The 19,580-nt window shown below is 39.9% G+C and overlaps 1 protein-coding gene across 2 annotated transcripts in view; it reads left to right on the top strand.

The window, feature by feature from the left end:
- Positions 1–17,610, top strand: part of FGD3 (FYVE, RhoGEF and PH domain containing 3) — a 167,474-nt gene extending 149,864 nt beyond the window's left edge. Inside the window, exons 16-19 of one of the 2 annotated variants that reach the window (XM_054978320.1) lie at positions 8,817–8,939; positions 11,046–11,198; positions 14,870–15,010; positions 16,343–17,610. In XM_054978320.1, coding sequence (XP_054834295.1) covers positions 8,817–8,939; positions 11,046–11,198; positions 14,870–15,010; positions 16,343–16,561 — 636 coding nt within the window. In that variant the 3' untranslated portion in view covers positions 16,562–17,610. Of the gene's footprint in view, positions 1–8,816; positions 8,940–11,045; positions 11,199–12,746; positions 15,011–16,342 lie in introns of those variants that run through there. The other variant, XM_054978321.1, reaches the window with a different exon arrangement.
- The last annotated feature ends 1,970 nt before the right edge of the window (positions 17,611–19,580 follow it).

Genomic DNA, 19,580 nt, shown 5'->3' with positions numbered 1-19,580 from the left:
CCTCCAAATGTCTTCCAAATTTTCCTGTTTCTCCAGCTCAAAAAAAGGACTTTGGCAATCTTTCTGTTTTATTTTTATTGCCTTTGTTTTTTTGTCCAATTGTAAACCCACCACAGCATTAAAATCTCCCACCACTATCACCTGATCATATGTCAACTGTTCTAATTGTGTCACTATTTCTTTAAAGAATTGCTCCTTTGATCCATTCGGGGCATAGATTCCCGTAATTAAAGTTTTTTTGGCATTCCAGGTAAATTCCACCGCCAAATATCTACCATTAGTATCACTAATAACCAATTTTGGTTGCAATTTTTCTTTTATGTAAATTACGACTCCTCTCTTCTTTTGTTTTGCTGAAGCCACAAATTCCTTTCCCAATTTCTTGTTTTTTAAATATTTAGAGTCCTGATCTTTTATATGAGTCTCTTGCAGGCAAACTATGTTACAATTTTGTTTTACTAGCCAATGAAATAATGCCTTACGTTTTGAAGGTGAATTAAGTCCATTTACATTCCATGATATTAATTTGCTCTCCATATTCAAAGTCTACTTACTTTAGGTAAGTCCTTTTCATTATCTGCCGGGAAAGCCTCCATGTCATGCCACGATTTGATCACTCTCCTCAGTGTTTGGAATTCAAAACTCAGACCTTCTGGTATTTCCCATCTGTACCTTATGTTCAGGGTTATTAGTTTCTGGGTTAAATCTCTGTATTTCTTCCTTTCCAACAAAACTCTCCTTGGTAACTCTTTTATAATTCTCATACGTTTTCCCTCGCTCACTAATGGGCTCTCAAAATGCTTCCTGATAATTTCTTCCTTCATTCTTTTTGTAGTTAATTGGGCAATGATATCTCTTGGCAAGTCTTTTTGCAGTGCATAACTTGAATTTATTCTGTAAGCTATGTCCAAATTAGCTGCAATCTCTTCTGGTTGTTTATTTTAAAAATCCACTAGTATTTCTGTGATCTGCTCCTGAGCTGATTTTGACGTAGATTCCGGGACGCCTCTAAATCTCAGTTGTTTTTCCATAATTTTACATTCTATGACTGCCATCCTGTCGCTTAACACTGACGTCTCTACCTTTAAATTTGTAGCCAAATTTTCTGGTTTTTTCTCCACATCCTGAACCTTCTGTTGGGTTACTTGGAGCTCTTTTCTGATCTCATCAATATTTTTTGCCAGTTCCGCCACTTCTAATTTTATTGCTTCTTTAATATCCTTTAACAATGTTTGTTGTGATTTTTGTATAGTCTCATTAAGCTCCTTATTGCCCTCTGTTAACTTTTTATCCAAGTTTTCAATAGCCATCTGCCAGTCTTTATCTTTTTTCGACATTGTTGGGCTTGCTTTAGTGCCTGCCCACGAGTCCACTCTCTTTCTAAGCTCCGTTTTCTCGCTTGCCAATTTTTATATTTGTAAATGCCTTTTCAAATTTAATACAGTTCCAAAATGTCGGGCGTCTTTTCTCTATGGTAAACTCTATGATGAAGCATTCAACCTTTCCCTTTCTTAAAATGGCATACTTCCATTTCCTCTTCTGTTCCTCTGTCGATCCTCTGATGTTTTCCTTCCGTTGGTCCTCCGACGTACTTCCTGTCTTTCTTTATGCATCTCGTTGCTCTTGTAAACAAACTATCTTCTCGCGATAGTTCTGCCGCTTCCCACGCTCCTTCCCTTCGCGTCACTATCTCCCAAACCACAGGTATGTTAACAAAAGTTCTTTTTGGTTCATTTACGTTTTAAAGTTTTTCAAATTCTCCAAAATTCTTCCCTGGATGGCATTAATACCTCTTCCCCTTTAATTAGATCTTTGATTCCCAATTAAAGCGTAAGTCTTTAAGCCGAAATTGCGTCCGTATGGGGAGATAGTAATCTTTACCTCTTAATCTCTTCTTTCGGGTTGTAATCGCTGCTTCTTTTGCCAATCTTCACTCAAATCTGTTACTGAGGCTTGGGTATGACGATCTTATGCCAATTAGTTGACTCCAAAGCTGCTGCAGAGATAACAGCCGCCCTTCTTCGAGGGGACCTCAAGTCAGGGGGAGAGTCCTTAATTCAGAACCCCCCCTCCGCCGAGATCACTCACTCTCGGGGCAACAAGCATTCCTGCCCGCTTTCTTCCTGGAAGTGGGGGGCTGCAGGTGGTCGAGGCATGTCCTTGTTCATTTTAACATGTTGGATTAAGAGTCCACAAACGATGAATTGTGCCATCTAAAAGCTTAAAGTACATCTCTTTTTGCTTAAGGCATATGCATTTAAACCACTTCGTGGTAGTGGTAGTCAGTAAACTAAAAGCTGACTGACTTTCTCATTCTGACCAGCTTGCTAAATATTTAACAGAATGAGATATAAATAGCATTATCTGGAAAACCTAAATACTAAATGTAATAATACTAAAGGCTGTTCATTGAAAAGACAAAACAGATCCCATTGCTTTCATGTACAACTATCAATACTATCAATATCAATACTTAGTAGAATTGCTTCCTCTGTACAGTTGTATTCTCTGTACAATGTTGAATACTACTATACTATACCATGTTGCATTGTATGCATCATGTAAATATTCCCTGAAGTTGCCAGATCCGGCTAGAGAAATTCCTGGAGATTTTGAGGGTAGGCGCCTGGAGAGGGTGGAGTTTGGGGAGGTGAGGGACCTCAGTGGTGTATAATACCATAGAGTTTGCCTTCCAAACCAGCTCTTTTCTCCAGAGGAACTGATGTCTGTGGCCTGGAGATCAGTTGTAATTCTGGGAAATCTCCAGCCACCACCTGGAGGTTGGTAACCCTAAATGAAATGTAAACTCAAGCTTTGAAGCATGACATGGGTAAAACAGCTCAATTAAATAAGTTTCAGTGTATTCACTGAATATCCTACTATAGAAAAGGCAAGCCATATTGGCAACGAATCAGTTTTTATCCTCACACCAAGCACATTACCAACGACTCTGGCCTTGAGGCCACTGTGAAGCACCCACTTGCCACCGAGAGGGGGCTCACCGAATCAATGGCCTAAGTAGTCCTCCCCCCACCTCCCCTCAGCGCCCTCCCGCTCTGGCTTCCAGGCTGCTTTGAAGCACCTGCTTGCTGCCAGGAGGGGGCCTGCCGAATCAGTTTGTTGTATTTTTTTCACACAACAAGGGGAAGTCATGCAAGGACTTAAAGGGGGGGGCATCTGTCTCACACACACACTATTTCCTCTTTCCCTTCCCTGGCAGCCCCTATATCCTCTCCCCTTTTCCTGTTTCCTTCTCTCCTTCCCACCTACCAGCCAACCAACCAACAAATCTGCCCTCCTGTCTTCAGCTTTCACCCCTTCTCTTCCCCTGGAATTCTACCTTCAGTTATATTTGTTATTAATTATATCCTGTTTTTCTCCACAATGGGGACCCAAAGCAGCTTATATCATTCTCCTCCATTTTATCTGAACAACAACCTTGTGAGGTAGATTAGTTGGAGAGAGTGTGACATACCCAATGTCATCCAGTGAACTTCCACAGCAGAGTGGGAATTTGAACCTGGGTCTCCCAGATTCTAGTCTGAAACTTTGGCCACTACACCACACTGGCTTTTGTGGGATTGCTGCTGTTGAGTAGTAGTAAGTAGCCAGGCCTGGGTGAGTCATGTCCCAATGAGGCCTTCAAAGGCCAAAAATAACCCTGAAAAGACCATGCCCCACCTTTTCTTGAAAGAAACCAAAGCTTTAATATTGCGGTGACTGCTAGCAACAGTCACTGAGGGCATCTGTTTCTTAAAGCTACAGGTACTCCTTTTATCATTTTAACCCCCACATGTATTTTCATTAGATTTTTTTTGAGATATCAGATTTTTCTGCTTGTCTGGGGCTCCAGTCTCTGGATTTAAGTATCCACAGATGGGGCCATGTTATGAATTAGATATATTGATAAAAAGGCCTGCCTAGGGGATTCTTTTAGACTCTCCACTTCATCCAACACGGTTGCATGGGTTAAAGGTCTTTATTCATATAAAACTCCCTAGAAGTACTCTGTTACATAGAGATTGCCCAGAATGCTGAAGTACAGTCCTCCCCGAGAGGTTATACTCTAGTTCCCCTCCCCCAGTCCAAACAAGTCAGTTGAAGTCAGCAAAAGTCCTGCAAAAGATGCCCAGCCAAAGTTCCCACGCCTGGTTCCCACGCAGCTGCACTGATAAGGTCTCTCAGCATAGCATAGGCATAGGTGAAGGAAGCTACACTACAGGAAGAAAGCCCATCTCACCCACCAGTGGACATGCATTCACAGTTATTATGGCAGGCAGTCTTGCTTGCCTGCCTGACAGTAACATGCTATAACAAGCTGGGAAATCATTGAGGGGGTGGGGTGGGATAAACAATTAGTGAATCCTCCTCCTATCCCAAGTCTTCCTTTATGGGATCCTAAAAACTGGTTATTTTATTTTATCAAAATAAAAAAAGATACAGAAAGAGAAAAGGAGAAGGGAGGAAATGATAAGGTCAAGAAGATTTTACAACCGTTTGCTACAAGAGTTGTTAAAATACAGAGTGCACAGAAACTTAACCTTTTTCAATGTTTGTCAGTATAGCAATGGAGATTACAACCTTTATTAAATCCGGTTACTATATGTTTTCCCTCTATACTACACATACTTAATGCATACCTCCTCCTCCTCAACATTCAGTAATAAAAATTAATGATACAAAAGGAAAGACTCCTTATTTCATTATTACTACAATATTTCAATGTCTCTCTTAATAGGGATCCTAAAAACTGTTGTTGAACAGGTCAAATTTACAAAGTAATATTTTTTTGCATATGTGGAAAATCCAGAAATGTGCAGAAACCCATATCTTTGTAAGTGAACTTATTTCCTCTTTAATGGGGAAACATTTTTAAGCATTCTGCCCAATGTTTTGTTGTTTCAAGGCACTCGTGAAATTCTGCAGTGGGATTTCTACTGCACCTAATGGGACAAGGAAAGAGCAAAGGTGCAAAATAGTGGCATGGTTGTGATCTCTGATTAATCCTAAATTTGTGCTGGCTTGTTTCTTTAACTAGATTTCTTTACAAAGCCTGAAATGAATGTCATTAATGGCTACTCATTGAAGGCACTTTTGTAACTATTAGTTTCCATAATAAGTGCTATAATTTATAACTACTGTAAAGTGCCATACTGAAATTACATCTGAATTTGTGGCAGTATATCTTTCTGTAATGTAAGGAACAAGGGTGTGTATGGCAATGTGTTAACAGATTGAAAATGAACTCCATAAACAAGCCATATCTGTACTTCAAAGAAGATTAATATCTTACTCTTGCTGAGCAAGAAAGGATGTTAATATGAATGACAGAACTTTCTCAAGTGGGCCCAGTGTTTAGTTATAGAGGGTACTATAGTTTGCTGCTTTAATGGTAATGGATATTATTAAATGATTAAAATCATGATTACTCACATGAAGATGGATCTAGACCAAACTTTCCACCGCTGAAAGGGACTTCTGTCAGTGGAACGCAAGTTTCCTGCTTGCATGCACATGCAGAATAAGGAAAACTGACAACTTCAAATGAGACAATAAAGGCCAGGTTTATTTATTTACATGATCTGCAGCACCCCCAGGTGAATCCCATTCCAAATCAATTAACAGTGTATGTAGTTGGTTGGATGTAGAATAGTCAGGCCTCCTCTTGTTTGCACATCCTTGAATTTATAGGCAAGGACACCCTGGTTCCAAGCCTTGAGAAAGGTGCACCACTTTCAGTCCTTAGCTACTCGGCCCTGGAAACCCCAATCTAAGATCAACGTAGCTTGATGAGCAGATCTTCCTTCCAAGAGTGGAGCTCCAAATTGGTTACATGGGAGCAAAGACCGGGTGTGTGTGTTCTGTAGCCATAGGAACTCCAATCTCATCCCTGCAAACCCTGTTAGGCAGTTCTGACTGCCAACCACAGACCTCCTGTTTTGCTATATGGGACCTCTGGTTATAAAAGGAAGCGTGTTCCAAGCACTGGCTTTCAGTTTCAGGAGGCAGTGGAGTGGGAGAGAGCTGTTGTTAGCATTTTGGAAGAGAGACAGGGAGAGCACATTGGAGCTTGAATTTTTGTTTGTTTGTGATGGGATAGGGATCTATCTCCTCTGGTTCCAGGGCTGCTAACAGGCCCTGGGGCCAAGCTCAGTGGGCACCTTGGCTGAGGGCTTACATTGATTATTCTTAGTGCCTGATCTGGTCAGATATCAGGGAGTGCTGAGCTAGGGCTCAAGCCCCTCCCTCTGGTTCCAGGACTGTTGCCAGGCCCTGGGGCCAAGCTCAGTGGGCACCTTGCTGAGGGCTCATATTGATTATTACTAGTGCCTGATCTGGTCAGGTATCTGGGAGTGCTGGGATGCAAGTCCTGGGATTTCCAGGACTTTCTGGCTTTGTGAACAGCGGACGAACGCACGAATGAGGCTTGTGACGACCACTTGTTTAAAATTGCACATCATGAACTGCTTCCTCGTGAACAGCTGATCGGGCTGTTCGTGGCTTTTTTCGTTCGTATTGCTGTTCGTGCCCACCTCTAGTGCCCAGTCAGAGCAGTGAACAAAGTCAGTGTTACTATTATTCCCACAATACAGCTGGGGAGTTGGGGCTGAGAGAAGTAGTGGATCCAAGGCCACCCACTGAGGACCCATTGAAACCCTATTGGATGTCTCAGATGATTTACTTTCAAGGGAAGAAGGCACTTGACTGAAACATGGAACTGATTGCATGCAAATCAGACACTCTTGTGTGACAGCCAGTTTGGTATAGTGGTTAAGAGTGGCAGGATTCTAATCTAGAGAACCAGGTTTGATACCCACTCCTCTGCTTGAAGCCAGCTGGGTGACCTTGGGTCAGTCACAGCTTCTTGGAGCTCTCTCAGCCCCACCCACTTCACAGGGTGATTGTTGTGAGGATAATAATAACACACTTTGTAAACCATTCTGAATGAGTGTTAAGTTGTCCTGAAGGGTGGTATATAAATCAGATGTTATTATTGTGTTGTGGCCCTCCTGTCTATTAGAGATGCACCCCACAGAAATACCTTTTAAAATTATTTATTCATTTACTAGCTTGGGTGGTAGAAGTCTGTTACCCTGAAATCACTTTGGGAGCCTAGGGCAAGGATTTCTGGCCAGAGTATACTTCCAGAGATGGAGCTAAGCAACAGTGAGGAGGCGAGAGCCAAGTGTTAGCAGCATTTGACTGCAGGGTAGAGGGCGGAGGGGTGCTGCTATTGTGCCCTAAAAGGGTGTTCTGAGTGGCTACAAGCCCTGTGGACAAGCTGTTAGGAGGAGAGTGACCACCTGCACTTATTTGCCACCTAAGGGGAGGCCAGTGCGGCTTCCAGGCTTGTGCTCGAGTGTTGTGAGGAAAGGTTGCTGCTGTGAGAAAAGAGGCTTTGCACCTTTTCTTTAGACTCTTGTGTCTAAAGGAGGTTGGTGTGGCTGGGAAGGCAGCAACCACCTGGTTCAGTACCCTTGCTCCCTAAATCTAATCCAGCATAGCTGTAAACTTTCCCCACATGAGGCTTGAAGGGGTGGGAAAAGAGTGGAGGTGTAGTTAGCTGCAAGACAAGCAGTGAGGGAGCTAAATGGGTTCATTGGGAGAGAGCAGTATTTTCCACTGCCACACCAAACGTTTCCTTTCACCCCTCAACCATCCTGATACTTATTCCTTTGTCTCCATGCGGTGCCTCTCTGGTGCTGTGCAATGATCTGTCTTTCTCACCGAATGGTTCAAAGACGGGGTGGGGCAGACTCTGGCCCCTTTGTGACCTTCTTTTTCCCACATGTGATGCAGCACACAAGCCCATTGGGGTCTTTCTGTGCTGGCCCTCCCTTATGCAGCAGCAACAAACCCTCTTCTTTCTCCCACACCTCTAGAGGGTGGGGGTTCCAGAATTGCCTTCCCCCCTCATAATGCAACCCCTTGAACTGCTGCTCCCGTGAGCGCAGAGGACCCTCGGGAGTCACATAAGAGGCAAAGTGGAGGTCTGTGGCAGGAAGAGGAGCGGGGTTGGTAGAAATTATCCCAAACCTTCTGTTACTGGGAGATTTAGTCTGGATCTATCCCACACTTGGCTGTTCACTGTCTGTGGTAAAGATCTCCAATGTCAAAAGCAGCTTCTCTGTGGAGGATAATCAAAAAGAGCCCAGTGGCACCTTTAAGACTAACCAATTTTATTGTAGCATAAGCTTTCGAGCCTGTGGAGGATAGAAAACTACAGTTACCTTACAATGCTGAATGCAATTGGAACATTGAGGAGTTAAGGAAAAGCTTGAGCTGTTTCTGATAGCTGCCTGTGTTCTTCGAGCTGTGTCTGTGCTGCACTTTGAGCACCTTATTTCAAATTGTTCAGATAAAGAGGTTTATCTCAGATTAGAAACACTCAACTGACTTATAGGCGGTGTCTAGTACCTTTTGCAAATGTCCCACCTCTTGTTAGTACAGAAGGTAGTGTCTTCTGGGGGAAGAGGTAGATCACATGCAAATTAACTTTTAAAAATCTGTGTTACTAGGTGGTGTTTTAGCAAGTTCAGCTATTGTTAAAGGCTGTTTAATAGCTGTCTAACTTCCCTTTCAAATGTCGATCATTTGTCTGTGAAAGTTTTTATGGCCCCAAGTTTACTGGCAGAGGTTGGATCAAGGTACATCAGGCAATCTTAATGAAACTCTATTATTTGAATGTGTTAAATCTCTGGCATGCAGAGACCAAAATTTCTTTTAAAATAACAGGACAGGGCTCAAGTTGCCCTTTACTGATTTGCAATAATCTGGTTTGACCTTATTTTATATTATTTTATTTTTTCTTCTAGCCCGAGTGTTGCAGGAAATCTTCCAAATCAAAGAGAGACAAAGAGAAGCAAGCTTGCAAAAGCTGCAGTGAAAGCTTTAACTCTATTACCAAAAGACGTCACCATTGCAAACAATGTGGGGCAGTGAGTATTGGAATGAAAACTCAGCCTTACTACACTTGGAACAAACTAAGTTTTCTCTATAAACTTCTTCAAAGAAGAGGATATTACCTTTTTAAGTGAGACAGCTGAGAATCCCAGTATGCATACCAGCATATTTCCCCATATCCTGCAGTTTGTCTTGGTTCATCCCCTTTGGTGCTACATGAACGAGCCTGGGGAATCCTCATACTTGCATGCCACTCCCCTGCAAGCCATATGCCAATAATTTTCTTCCTGATTTCTAACAAACCATAGCTTGCCATTATATCCGACCCAACAAACTGCTTTGCTCTGGGAATGTTCGTTCATTTGTTAACTGATGCCCCAATAAAAGAAAAAGGCCCATTCATTATTGCTGTTATGACAAAAATACATAGGAAAAATAACATCATTCATTATTCTGCTGCATGGCTATGTGGTAGTTCAAGCTGAGGTCAGACTGTAAGGGAGAGAGTAGATAATAGAATTAACAGGAAATCTTTCTAGTTACTATAGTCAAACAGTTTTCTTGATGAGTTTTTATTTATTTTATTGACTTCATTTATAGCCCAACTTTGTCAATTAGACTCAAGGCAAATTACAGAATATTTTTTTTCTCCACAAACCATTTTTTCCACCATTCATCAGTGAAGGCTTAGGAAGGGTTTTCTTCTGTATAAGCAAAGCCACCTTTTTTGCTGAGTTGTTCTCTATTGCTGAGGTTCACCTTCACTTCTTTTTCCTTAGCAACAGAGCCTTTGGTTGGTGTCTGCATGCCTACATACTGTCCTCCTGTCATGTTGCTGGATATCTTATTTTCTGCGCTTGAAAGACAGTAGTTGATTATAGTTGAGTTAAAATCCACTGTGTTTCTGTAACGTCACAGTTGCCACCCAGTTAATTACATTTCTCCCAACCAGTTCTTCAAAGAGCTCATAAGGATGGCTAAAATATAACTGTGTGCATTACATGAATACATGTCAAGTCATCTGACTATATAGAGATACTTCTTTACTAGTAAACGGGCATGCTTGCTGCCATTATTCGTATTTATTTATTTTTGCAAAACAATGATAGTCTGCTGGTTTCTCTGAAATGCCCCTTTCCATGCCGCTTTGACAGCAGCAAGGAAAAGGGCATTCCACCTCCGGATCAGCTGCTTGTCAGGGATCTCCCTGCCAAGCAGCTGATCCAAGCCAGCGGGGGTCAAATGCTTCTTTCTGTGCCACTTCGCAGCAGCACGGAAAGGGGCATTTAAACCCCATGAACCATGAACCACAAACCGGTTCGTGAACTGGGGCAAGTTTGTGAAAGTTCGTGGTTCATGAAATGGGACGAACCACATGGTTTGTTCTTCTCCCGGTTCGTGCCCACCTCTACTCAGTAGAGATACTTCTAATGTTAAAGTGTTATTCAAGTGTTATATGTACTTACGCTCACTCTGCTTCTCTCACTGGTGAATCCTTGTTACTTGGAATAAAATGATGTGCTGTGAACAACTGTAGCTATATTGGTACCATGTAATTATTACTAGCAAATAAGTATTGATGCCAAATGACAGAAGTGCTGAGATGGCTGTATGTATGTGTGTGTGTGTATGTTTTTGAGACTATGCGTATAAATATATGAATAGGGTTGATATAAAGGTGATGTCATATTTATAAACTACCAAAAAGCACCCTTTCATAAAGGTGGCCATTTTAAATTTATATTTTAATGAGCTTCCAGAAAACTTAATAAATATTTAATCCAATATAATCAGAAGGCTTTTCATAATTGAACCAAAAGGTTATTATAAAATAATAATAATAATAATAATAATAATAATAATAATAATAATAATAATAATTGAACCAAAAGGCAAGTCCAAATAGGTGTGGGTCCCTTTTTTTTTTTTTAAGAATAGGAACGAACAACAAAATTATTCCTTGATTCCTGGCTTGGTGGGGAAAGCAGAAGGGAAAGTAATGTCTTGAGTGCCACTACTGAAATTCTTGTGCTGCTGCTGTTCATTTTCCGTCCCCCAGGACCAATAATGTAGTATTTAATCATAAGGTGATTTTATTTTCAACTCTGACTTCAAAATGAACAATTCTTTCTCTGATACAGGTTATCTGTGCAAAGTGCTCTGAGTTTAAGCCACTTGCTGATAATAGCCGCCACAACAGGGTGTGTAAAGACTGCTTTCAGCTACAGTCAGCAACCCCATACACATTGAGCAATGAAGCTGCAGGGGAACAAAAGAAAAAGACCGTTACAGAGGTATATTTGTCTTGTCAATCGACTTCAAATGTGTTGGTTACCTCAGCAAAAGCATGGTTAAATTCCACTTACATTCTTTGTTATTGTCTATTAATGTTTTTGTACCTCATTATTTCCTACATTTCTCTGCCAAAGGGTAGGTGATTGTGCATCTGTGAGCTGTTAAAAAAGGCCATAGCAACTCTATACTAACAACCATTTGGTGAAGTGTTGGTCTAGGGTGTAGGGAGGGGGGTGGACTAATTCCAAGGCCTGTTCTCACAGTTCTTTTTGTATGCAGCAGTTGCCTGTACTGCCATGGGCAGAGTCACATACGGGAATGTAAAGGCTCCATGCAGAAGTTTATGTGACTCAAGCCCAGTTCAGAATTCTCCAGATTTACAGGATACTTTTTGATTTAACTGAACAAACCCCAATAGAATAACCTTTGGTCTCCTGACATAGCCTTTACTATTTTAGTTCCTCCTCTTATTTTCCCACCAAAATCAAAGCTACAGTCAAACTTTACAGCTTTTCTTCCACAACACCATGAAACATCTTTTGTTTTCCATTCCTACTGTCAAAATTAACTCTACCACCATCTCCTCTGCCATCTTGACTACTAATTCATTGCTTTTGGTCAATCTTTCATATTAGAATTATCTGTCAGTTGTGTCCACTTGCCAGATCAAACCTCCCATCACTTCTCTAAAATGACTTATCTGCAATGGAGAAAGTGTGAAGGCCACAATAACTTAGAAGTTGAGATTCCTGTTACCAAAATGTTTTGATAACGTGGCTCACTAAATGGTTTAAATCAGCTTTGCTGATCTCTCCCACTATGAAATATGCTTCTTATAACTCCGCCGATAGTTCCTGTAACATTCTGTCATAATCTACAGAAAACCAGTGCAGTGAAACTGTCTTTTATAACTATGAAAATCATTGCCAAAAGCCAGGTGGAGGTTTTTGATAATCCTATAAACCATGGAAATGCTTAGCTAGTCAGTGAAATATGACCTGGAGCTGTACTTCAGAGAGCAGATTACATGCTGTTCAAATTCAAGAGAAAGGGAATACTTATCTTTAATAGTGCTTTGTGAAGTCTTTAAGTTTCATGTAAAATGCACAAGGGATCTATACAAATGAAGCCTAATCTGGGCAATGATCCTTTTTTAGGAAGCAATTGTTTGGAATCTATGAGTTTACATCCAAGCAAGTGTCTCTAGGATCAGGGGCACAAGGGGACTTTTTGTCTTGTTTTCTGGAAATTAGTTTTGCTTTGAGGGTTGCAATCTATGGAGATTTGTTATACAAAAGCCTGATGCAAGCAGAGTGAGTATTTCCATTTATCAATACTTTCCCTATTTTTTGTTCCATTTTTCTATGGAAGTATTGATTTAGTTTCTTCTTAGTTGCATATTACCCAAAAGGATTTTTATGTATAATATTGAAAAGCTAGAAGTTAAATCTTGACCGTAGCAAGTGAAGACTTGCTCATTTCAGTGAAGGATACCTGGATCCTACTTCTAAGGGCTTTCTGCAGAAAGGTGTTTTTTTCTTTCTCAGGTCCATCCAGTCAACCCATCAGATATCTACAAAGCAGATGCAGAAGATTGCAGGCTATGTATCAGCTCACATTAGAAAAATGATAATTTGGCTATGACAACTTCCCTTCCAAGCAGGACATAGTTCTCACACTTCTTCATGCTAAGATTAAAAACTGGGGATTAAAGAAGCATTCAATATGCTCTTAAAAATGATACTGTTTGCAAGATCTGTTCCTATAGTTGGACACTGTAATACATAAGTAACTGTTTTCTCTCATCATTCAAAAGCTATTGATTTTGTTATGATAACCATGTGAAATTTTTAATAGAAAAATAATTTCAGGTGGGTGGCCATGTTGATCTTGCTATAGAACACAGAATTCAAGTCCAGTAGCTCCTTACAGACCAAAAAGAAATTTAGGGAATAATCTTTTGAGAGTATTTGACAAAGGGAGGTTTGACTCTCAAAACGTGGACTCCAAACTTGCTGATTTAATAGCAAAATATATTTGATTATTTTACTGCACAGCTTTTAAATTACTGGGAAAACATTGCTTCCTAGCATTCCTTAACTTTACAACATCCCCAGCATTGTAAACCCAATTTAGTATTTATTTCAGTAATCTTGGTTTTGAAGATGGGATGAAATCTGTGTGTTAAATTTACTAATCAAGATATGATCCAAACATCATCCATTAGTAACTATTGTAGTGAGTCTTAAACTGGACAGAATTATTTTTACAGTTGTGAGCAGTTGGAAAACTTCTGCTCTCACAGTTATTCTGGTATCTTACAGTCTCATCTTTCCAAGTAGCAGGAGAAGTAACCTTATATCTAAGGTCTGACAGCGTCATTGTCCACCCAAAACAGCTAATCCATCTTGCAGCCAAACAGTATTGTATCTATTGGCATTTCTGTATACCACTAGTTAGATTTCTACCAAACATTATACCATTTTGCTAGTTTTTGGGAGGCTTTCTGATTCTGTATAAGCAAAAGACCAGTTTTGGTGAGTACTTTAATTCTCTGGTTTACCTTCTAGTAGGCATTGAAAACACTGTAAGGTGAGGCATAGGGAGGGACAGAGATAGATGCAAAGTTTCAGGTTACATTCCCCTGCCTCCAGCAATAAGAAGCTCACTGGTAATGATGGGGGGGAAGACAAAGGCTTTGTTACACCTGCTTGAAGTCTGGGTTGCAGAGAACAGAAGGGAGGCTTTGTAGTAATAAACAGTTCATCTGCCTTTCACGCAGAATGGGGGAATAGAGGCAGAGACTCAAAGGCCTCCACTCCATAATACTTCAGCACATGTGTGCATACACACACAATAGGAGAGAGAACAGATGAAAGATAACACCGTCTCTCTATTTTAGAGAGAGCCACTAATTCAATATCATATATAAAATAGGGAGGTGTCTTCCTCATATTACGTCTCTTCTGTGTAATATATATTCTCTCAACTAGACTATGATATGAGTCATCAGCTAGGCAGGGATAAGAATGTTGGAAGAAACGAGAGTAAGAAGAAAACATCTGGATCTGAGATTTAACTCCTTCCCTGCGCACTTCTTTTTTTGTAAAAACACCACCACAGGATCTCTACTTCTTTTCATTTCTTTCTACCAGTGCCCTACACAAGAGTCAGATTAAGCGAAGACAAACCATGGTGCTAGGAACATGGCATAGTTTGTCTTTGCTTAACTTTGGTTTGTGGGGTGGTGGTGGTGGTGGAAATAAATGTCTCCTTCCCCCCCATAAAACGTTTTCTCTTAAAGTTGCAGCATTGCACCATGACTCCTTTTAGTTTTGCTGAAGCAGCTTCCTCATTAATTTTCAGTCTCCTCCCAACCTATTTTAAGTGTAAAAGTAGCTGTGTCATCTTAATTGCTGTTCTCAGTTTACACTGCAGGAGATGAATTTTTCAGCTAAACATGCTCCAAAAACTGTAGCACAGCAATTTGCATCTAGGTGCTTAATGTTGATAGTACATAATAATAATTAAACCTGTGTGTATATAAAGACTTTGGTAATTACAATTTTGTGCATAGGTTATGCGTGAATAAATACTTGAACACAAATGTATAAAAAATGAATGCCTTCAACATCTCAGAACGAACAGAATCTTTTTTTCCCCTTAACAGAAGCAAAGCATTTTGGGAACAGAGAACAGTCTCTTCAGTAGCCAGTTCCTGTTCCAAGAAAAAGGGAAGGCATGGAGTAAAGTATGGCTTACCATTCCCAAGGCTGAGCCACTTGTCTTGTATCTGGAAGGAAAAAGTCAGGTAAAATCTCAGGTTATTAAACAGCAGTAAAAAAATGATCATGTTGAGAAATGTGCTAGAACAGTAATTCTCCAGATCTCTGGCAGGGCATAGTAATGTGCTGTGAGAGAATTGCTAGTGTTCTACTAAATCATTAAGGCTTTTGTGAGTCAAAAGGGAAGCTGTCTTCTGCATTTCTCCCTGAATCACTGCTGTGGGCTTTTCTCCTTCCATCAGCCTTTGTCAGGGGCTAGTAATTCTGCCTGTCTCCTCCTGAAATGAGATTGAAACATTTAGTCATTCGTGTGGATATGGATATCTGGTGTGCTGATCACATCAGCAGTAAGACAATATTACTTTAAATCTTCATTTGATTTATGAAATTTCAGGTCTGACAGCATTAGACCTATGTAATTGTTAAAGTACTGAGGATGTGTTTGGTAATGTACAAAATACTAGATTTCCTACTTGGAGCTGCATCACATTCACCAGAAACACACAGGATTAATACTACAATAAAAGCAATCTTCAGGTCTCTTCATGGCATTTATATTGGAAGGATAAAGAGAAGCAGTATGTTGACTAACAGAATGTGCAGAAAAATGGCTTTGCTATCCTGACTGTGGTGAAAGTCACCATGCGGGGAAAGCCAAGCCATGCAGTGCAGCAGAGATGAGGAGCAAATTGCTAATAATATTACAAGCGCACAATAGGATGCCTTATGAGATGTTCAGGAATATCTCTCCTCACACCTCTCCTCTGCTTAATTAACTCTGTACACAGACTTTGGTATTGTAGGGAACTTCAGCTAATGCACAGTTTCAAGGAATGGTTGCTACATTTGGGGGAATGTTATTTTCTTTGAAATGCTCCCCCTTTTCAGAATTTTGAAGGGGTAAAGGCCGAAATTGGTAACGGAATATTGCCAGTATTGAAACAACCCTCACCTTTAGTCCCCAAGGCTTACATAACCCAGCTCCAGTTGTATCCAAATTTTGTAATGGTGGTTGCCAGTCTCTTTTAAAAAGAGACAAAACCCTATCTTGTCCTAAAAGGGAAAAACGTAGCACAAAACTATTGCTTTTTAATGCTTGTTTTCAGTATTAAAAAAGCAATGAAAATCATTAAAAGAAAAGTTATGGTGCATAGTTAATGCATTATCATGGTTTATTTTAAATATGGCTAGTTTAGACACCAGGATTTGGCTTGTAGATTATCACTAGAATCCTAATTTGGCTCAACAAAAGGACCGCTATTGATATGAAGTGATTACTGTTATTCTAAAATGGGTTTGTTTCTTATGTGCTTGTTTTCATTTCCAACCTTTTTGTTTGTTTTTTTGGGATGTATTAGGATGGACTGATTTCACGCAGCATACCGCTACCAGGATGTGAAGTTGACTTTCCACATTCTAGTGAGAAGTTTGAATCAAAATATGTTTTCAAGCTTTGCCATTCCCAACAAACTATGTATTTCAGTACAGAGGATGAAGAGCAGCAAATGAAATGGATGGATATTCTCACCAAAGCATCTAAAGGGGAGGCCCATGATCCCAGCGAAAATAGCCAATAATCCCTAGAATCTTATAAGGTCCAAACTATACTAGGGATGGAGTGAGGAAATAACTTGAACTTGTTATTCTTGGCACTTTGAAATCCATATGGCTTTATATTTCTGTATGTCTATATAGGAAATTCAGTAGTTTCTTTTTTATTGTACATTCACCACATACAGTACTGATTGTCTGGCATATATGTTATTCAATGGAATAAGTAAGTGTAATTGTCAATAGTGTTTATGTTGATATTAATGGAAAAGAAAATTTGAGAAAAGCATTAATTTTATCCAAGGTAATTGGAAAACCATTTGCTCCTTCCTTTCTGTTCCTCTCTTCATTCTGTATTTTTATTCCCTTCCATTGTTGTTTAAGTGCAGGACGTGTATGTATAGTCTGTGAGTTACAGAAGTGCTGCCTTTAAGTTAAACATTGTTCAAGGCTTGTGGCTGGCCACTGACATTTTGTGCTGTCCTCCCTTATGGGATTTTTCTTTTTAAAAAAGAAAAAGGGCTCCTCTGTGACATGTGAGCAACATAATGGATTTCTTTCTTTTGGTTAAAACTGTCTGTCCTTTCTTGAAATAACTTTTTCCACAAGACAAATACTGTAGAATATATTTCAAAGTCTTCTGAAATCCATTGCAGAAGATATGTTGAAAAGTGTCAAGTATCAAGCATTTCTATATAGATATAGACACACAGACACACAGAAATATATTTGGTTTTTTTACTTTTATCAACAATTTTCTTATTCTTTATATGACCTTTTTAAACTATTCAAGCAAATGTTTTATACTTCAAGCTGTGATGTTACCAATACATAGAAATTTTAGAGCATCCAGTTAAGGTGACTTTTTTTTTAAACAGTTAACTTTTTTGAGTAATCAAGGATTTATTTATATAATTTGTAAATACCACATATTAAGAATTTTTTACAAAACTGATCTGATTGAGACTTAGTCTTCAGATTAAGACACTTGTACAAACTGAATTTGTAACCTGTTTCTTGTGTATCTTGGTTTGCAGAAGTATTTATGTATGCAAATAAAAATCCATGCCATTGATTCCTGATCCAGCGTCTCAAACTGTATCATCAGGACCAGGATTTTAGAGTCTGCTATGTAGATCCTCTTTGCAGCATGGAGAGGATGGGGAAAAGAAAGAGCTTTGCTGGGTCTATTTGCTGAGCTATGGAGATCTTCAGTGGATGGTTGAAGATAATTGCCTGCAGAGAACTATGATGCCTTTCAGTCAGCCTGATTGAAACTGAGATTGTGAGGGGCAGCAAAGTCATAAAACAATGTTTTCAATTTCATTGGTTTTAATGGGAATTTATTTGGGGGGGGTTGCTTTTAACATTGTTTCTTCCATGTGATTGAGATGAAATATGTAAGGGATCCTTGCACAAAGGATCCTCCCTATTAAATTTTAAATAACAACATCCTTCCTAGGCTATTAACATTTCTTCTTCCCAGAGAGAGAGGCGTATGACAACCTCAGAAAGCAAGTAATAATAATAATATTCAATTTATATACCATCCTTCAGGACAACTTAACATCCACTCAGAACGGTTTACAAAGTATATTATTATTACCCCACAACAATCAGCCTGTGAGGTGGGTGGGGCTGAGAAAGCTCTGGAAGAGCTGTGACTGAGCCAAGGTCACCCAGCTGGCTTCAAATGGAGGAGTGGGGAATCAAACCCGGCTCTCCAGATTAGAGTCCCGCTGCTCTTAACCACTACACCAAATTGGCTCTCAGTAGTGGGTACAAATAATGTTTATTTATTTAGGTAAAGGTAGCCCCCTGTGCAAGCACTGAATCATTACTGATCCATGGGGGGACGTTGCATCATGACGTTTTCTTGGCAGACTTTTGTTACATTTATGTCTGCTTATTCTTGAAAAAAGAAAATGGGGGTCTGTTTTTAATCAATAGTGGAGCATGTGTGAGAGAGACAAAATCCCATTCTCTTCCACACTCTATCTCACTCCACTCAGGTGTTTAAACATTTTTCTCCCAACTTGGCTCTGATAATGCATATGAGCTAGGCTGGAAAAAAATTGCTGAAAGCATTAGAGCAAGGTGAGGTAAGGTAAAGCGGGTGACAGGGTTTAGCTACCTTGACCTGTGCCCTCCATTTTGTTAAAATAATAGACACTTTCTTAACAGTTGAACAGGTGGCTCATCTGGTTTGATTTTACTGGGGGAAAGGACTGCTACCTTCCAATCAACCTTCCTCCTGTTTTTATGCAAAATTAAAGACACTGGAAGGCTGCAAATCCTCACTGAGATTCTTTCATATCTCACCCCTCTTGTATTATGCCAAGGATAGAAGTTTACAGTGCCTGGTGCCCAAGGGAACAGTGTGTGAAGTAGTATGGGGAAAGGGGACTGTAGTGGTGGAAACTGGCCCCCTTGCAATAACTTTTCTGCAAACATCATAGGCTTGTGAAGGAATAGGGGAAGAGGTGATTTATACAGATTCCAATTTCAGCCACCCCCCACCCACCTCCACTATCACATTCCACAGACCTTCCAAGTTTCCTCTGACCTTCAGGTTTTTTGGAAGGCTCAGCGGGTTAAAGGAAGAAGGGAAAGTTAGAAGTCTAGATCCAACTCAATTGCATATCCGAGACTGTCAGTTGCTGAGAAATATGAAGTAGATAAGTAAAGTTTTTGTTTCTTTGAGGACTCATTGAACAATGAGCAATTAGAATGAGCTACCATGAATTATCATAATCTCTGATCTGACATGGAGCATTTTAAAATGTAATTCACTTTATTGAGACATTAAAATGTTGCCTTTCTGATCAGTTTGGTCTCTTATATTGTAGAAATTCTCAAAAGACATTTCATGTAAGGATCTGATTATCCTAACAACAGCAGAGCTTGTTGTGAGGAAAAATGCTGCTCAGCATTCCTTGGAGTACAGACCAGGGATACATCAGTAAGAAATAGTATCGATAGATGAGACTTGCTGCGTAGATAGTCCAGAAGGAAGATGAAGAAATAAATAGCCTTTTGTAGATA

This window comes from Eublepharis macularius, chromosome 4 (genome assembly GCF_028583425.1).
Source record: "Eublepharis macularius isolate TG4126 chromosome 4, MPM_Emac_v1.0, whole genome shotgun sequence".
NCBI lineage: Eukaryota > Metazoa > Chordata > Lepidosauria > Squamata > Eublepharidae > Eublepharis > Eublepharis macularius.
This window is presented reverse-complemented; position numbering and strand designations above follow the sequence as displayed.